Genomic DNA, 4,749 nt, shown 5'->3' on the forward strand with positions numbered 1-4,749 from the left:
AATCTTAGCCTGGCTGTTAGCCTGCTCTGGACCAGGCTAGCTGCAAAGAATAAATTTCCATGGTTACTTGGCTGGGTTCAATTCAACCTGGTTTTGTGCAACCAAGTCAAAGCTAAAATTTATCCAGGATAACTTAAATATCCCAGCAACAGGCCCCTGATGTCTACACATGGAGACACAAACACACACACAGACAGACAGAGAAACAGACGTACTATTTAGTGGAGTCAGAGAGCTGGTACTCTCTGCGCCGGTCATAGGCCTCCTGGATCCCTGGGTCGGACCAGAGGCATTTGATAGCTGCAATGTAGGGATAGTCAAACCCATTGATCTTCTCAATGTCCACCTCCTTCACGAGCATGGCATTAGACTGGGGGAAAAAGATGAGATAAAATCAAGATCTGACATAATGCAAAAAAAAAGCAACAAGATGTATCAAGTTTTTACTTATGATAAGAGTATGTACAGTTAATAACTTCCTCCACTGTCCGTCTCGACCTGGTGTCTCATCCTAACCACGGCCACATGTTCTACTGATTCCAAAGACACAATCGGTCTAGCTGGGATAAAAACAACAGATGAAGATGTTGAAGGATGTGGGGTGGCTGTGGCTCAGTGGTAGAGTAGTTGCCTGCCAATTGGAAGGTTTGTGGTTCATGTCAAAGTGTCCTTGGGCAAGACAATGAGTTTCCCCTGGTGCTGCGCCTTCGGAGTGTAAATGTGTGTGAGTGTTTATCTGATGAGCAGGTGGTACATTGTACGGCAGCGTCGGCCACAGTGTATGAATGTGTGTGTATGGTGAATGGCTCCTGTTATATGGAAAAAGCGATTTAAGTAGTCCTTGTCCTTTTACATAAAGGGCAAAATTTGTTGACATGAAAATGAAGAATTTGTGCCAATTTACCAAAAGTGTCTTAAAAAGAAAGGATTTAGAACCCCTACATAATGAAAATTAGACAAAAGTAACTTGGATTATGTACAGTACACACTGTGTAGTGTATTAAGAGGGGACACCTATTAACTGTTACACCACAGAAACAGCATCCTGGGTACAGGTCTCGCTCCATCACTCCCTACAGTTCAGGAACAGATAAAGAAAGAGAGACTGGAGGCCATACTGCAGGCCATCGTCAATATTGCATGTAGACATTCAGTGTTTGTTAAGGCTGTTTTAAGGTTTTGCCATAGCCTACGAAAGCGGCCTGATGTTTCTACTTGTGCGCTGGTGTGTGCGTCGAGCCGGCGTGTGTATATGGTAGAGAGAGGGCAAAGTGAGAGAGTGACGGCGATTAGCTTCGGAGCGCTTCCCGACTCTAGAGTCATGGTGAGAGAAACAAAGTGTCGCCCCTGTTCTTTCTGACCCCGGTGGGATATCTGTAGCAGGAAAAGTTATCCCTCCCCTTGATTTCATGTTGTTTATGGAGAAGGACAACCAGGAAATGAGTTCGGGGGACAAATGCAACGCTACCAAGTGGCATGCGTTGCTGCGACGTGTAGTTACATTTTTTCTTGAGAGGTGCACGTCAGGCTACGGGGGTCCGGTGTAGGTTTGTGTCTTCACATACCTACATCAGTGTTTCTTCGATGGTGATTTTGTAGTGGCGGCCCACCACGGCAACATTTTTGCCACCGCGGTATCAGAAATAGCGATGAAAAAAAATTGAATCACGGTTGCCTTTTAAACTCTCCTGCCGTTATAATCAATATTCAAAAGTTCAAATTGCAGTAAAACAAGTACAACTCTTCAGAGGTTATTGGGCCAATACAGTGTAGCTCCACACATGTTGTGTTGATGTAGTTTGTTGTCACAACGTTCGCTTTCTTCCGAGTTCACCATTAAATGAACAGCTCCACCAAAAACTTCACTGCGGTGGGTCCGTAGACCTGTTGTATAGTGCCCTATAGTTCCTAAAAAACAAATGTTTTGTTCGGACAGACCTGCCCCCAGTACTGGGAAAAAAAAAATCCTAAAAGGAAACTCTGCTCGTGCGTATCAACGGCGTAGATTTTACGCAAACATACAAAACAGCCTTTATTGTTTGTTTATTTATTTAAAACTCTTTAGCAGAGATGTTAACGTATGAATTTGATTTCCAGTGGTATTTTGCTGACGGTAATGTTATTGATGTATAGCCTAAGTTAGCAGCACACTTAGACCGGACCCAGGGTAAGTCTGAGAGCTCTCTTTGCCCGTCAGCTCCAAGATGATGTCATGTTCTGCTGTGTGCTCAGAAGTGGTGAATTTACAATTCAAAGCAAATTAATACAACATTGATATCTTGTGTTGGCAAAAATGCCTTTTTATTGACTTTTCTCTTAGCGAAATACTCTTAGTGAATTTAAGCTGGGATTTTATTGTGAAGGGTAGACATGGAAGTGCCAGCGTTATAAGTCCTGAGGCTTGCTTAAAATAAAGCCTATGTCTGATTGTGCATATAGCCTATGGTGTTTCCCAAAATCTATTCTCAAGACATATAAAACACAGCAAGTTGTGCAGTAAAGAAGATACCAAATCCAGTAATAACACCTTTAAAATAATCAAAGGCGACTCTGGAATGAATGAGTAGTAGCTCATTTTCTTTGTCTGCTGGTCATTCCTTACCCGATTCTGTTCGAATTTGTAGGGGATCTTAAGAGTCTCAGTGGCACGGATCATGGACTGCATGGAGGTGAAGATGTTTTGGTAAACAAGCCGGATGAAGCCTCTCTTATCTTCGTCTGAGTACCCAGCTCCATGAATGATCCTCATCTGCTTGATGAAGGTGCTCTTGCCACTTTCTCCCGTACCTGAAAAGGACAAGGGACGCATATAGTTAGGGAGTGCACCAAACTTATGTTGTGGGAACAGTGAGACGCCTAGCAAAGACCTGTAATCACATCCATAATGCAAACTGTCAGACAAAGAGACCAAAAAAAGGAAGCAAGGGGTGTAACATTGCATTTAAGCATTTCAAACCATTCTGTTGAGATGGGCAGTCTTGTTTCTGACAGTTTTCAGTCATATAAGCAAAATACACTCTACACTACCTTTTTTTATCAAGGGTACCAAGAAGATGGGAGGAGAGTAAGACAAAGGTGTGGTAAGAGACATCCAAAGAATAATGCCATTCTTCATAAAACTACACAATCAAGTCCTTGGCCACTTTCCAATAACAGTCATTTATGTATGCATCAAGTGTTAATCACAAGGTTTTTTTTGGAGGTACTAGAACTTATTTGGTACTGAAATTAAGTAATTGGTACAGTGTACTGATGCCATTGTTCAGGTATGCTGCTACTGTGTAGCCTTTAAGAGCCCCTATTACACTCATTTTTCTCATCATATTTTGACTCTTGGGTCTACTAGATTAAGTTTACATGCTTTGATGTTCAAAACACAGATTGTTTTTCTCATACTGCCCACTGCTGCAGTGCGTCCACCTGAAACACTCTGTCTCAGCTCTTGGCCCATCTTCCTGAAAAGCCCAGTCTGCTCCGATTGGTCCACCGGACCACTCTATTGTGATTGGTCTACCAAATTCAAACAATCCAATGGGCGGGCACTGCTAGCATTCTCAATTAATGCTATCACTAATTGAACTTCAAACAGGAATGTGGGCGAGGCTTTTTAGACAGTGCTGTCTGTGGGAGAGAGAGCTCCATTTGAAATGTGTTTTGGTATTATTTCTACATCTAAACAATACAACTATATAACACACAAAAAGACAGACAAATAAACAATTAAGACAAAAATACCAAAAACCTTTGAGCCAGTTGAAGAGATCCAAGACATGTTGCAGCCTGTTTGTGTATCTGATGTTTAATCAGTGTGCATTTGGTTCTGTTAACAGGGTTTTCCCTGTCATAAGACTGACACGCAGCACCAACGCCTTTTTGGGCAACAACTAAGTCAAATGAATGTAAAATCAATGTAAGCATAAAAAATAACTACAATACTTTCTTCAGATCAAATGATTGTAGTTGGTCCCAGTGGATTCTTCAAATACATGCACCTAAGTCTTCCACAAACCTAGGGAAATGATTAGCAAGGCAAATCAGCATAAGCTGGTCAAAACTCGATTAATGTGGGATGCCCAACTAAAATCAGTTTTATGCTTTATGAAATCCCTCTACTGAAATTCCAAGTTGATTAACTAAACTGGTTAGTACTGCTGATTTGTCAAAACGTCTTTATCCGACACCTGGATGTTGCCACAGAGTTTGGAGAGAGAACAAATCAAAAATGTTTCCAGAAAGGAGAGATGAGTGTGGGAAGGGGTGGGGGGCTACAAGCAAATTTAATGACGTTTATTAAGACAACTTGCACTACATTCAGGATCTAACACTAAACTGCCTCTGCCAAACGGTGACAGCAGGGGTCGTTGTCAAAAGGCTGCATTCCTTCAGTGATCCTCCTCTGCCCTCCTGAGTCCATATCTGGCTGTAAGATCATCATTTCAAGTGGTGTCAGGTTTCCAGATTTACCCATATGGTATGGAGCCCAAGTAAAGGCTTTGGAGTATAGGCCTACACTAAAATATTTATTCTGCTTCTATTCACAGAAACCCCATTGATTCAAGTGGGAAAATCACAACCTCAGCATAGAGAAAAACTCACATTTCTAAGCTTTTCAAGACTGACAGTAATTGCCAAATAAACCCCCACTTGGCTTGGGGGGTCTGTTGGGTCTAACCCACATTTCACACTAGCCCTCTATGTTCTTCATGCCCAGGAACATCACCCTCAGGCCACACCAAAAAAAAAAAGAAA

At 42.0% G+C, this 4,749-nt stretch overlaps 1 protein-coding gene across 2 annotated transcripts in view; it reads right to left on the reverse strand.

Annotated features, from left to right (window-relative positions):
• Nucleotides 1–4,749, reverse strand: part of gna11b (guanine nucleotide binding protein (G protein), alpha 11b (Gq class)) — a 27,660-nt gene that overhangs the window by 12,299 nt on the left and 10,612 nt on the right. For both annotated transcript variants that reach the window (XM_032501165.1, XM_032501164.1), the window contains exons 2-3: nucleotides 2,603–2,787; nucleotides 216–370 (exon numbers count right to left, since the gene is read on the reverse strand). In XM_032501165.1, the coding sequence (XP_032357056.1) occupies nucleotides 216–370; nucleotides 2,603–2,787 (340 nt within the window). The remainder of the gene's footprint in view (nucleotides 1–215; nucleotides 371–2,602; nucleotides 2,788–4,749) is intronic.

Source organism: Etheostoma spectabile, chromosome 20 (genome assembly GCF_008692095.1).
Source record: "Etheostoma spectabile isolate EspeVRDwgs_2016 chromosome 20, UIUC_Espe_1.0, whole genome shotgun sequence".
In the NCBI taxonomy this organism is placed as follows: Eukaryota; Metazoa; Chordata; class Actinopteri; order Perciformes; family Percidae; genus Etheostoma; species Etheostoma spectabile.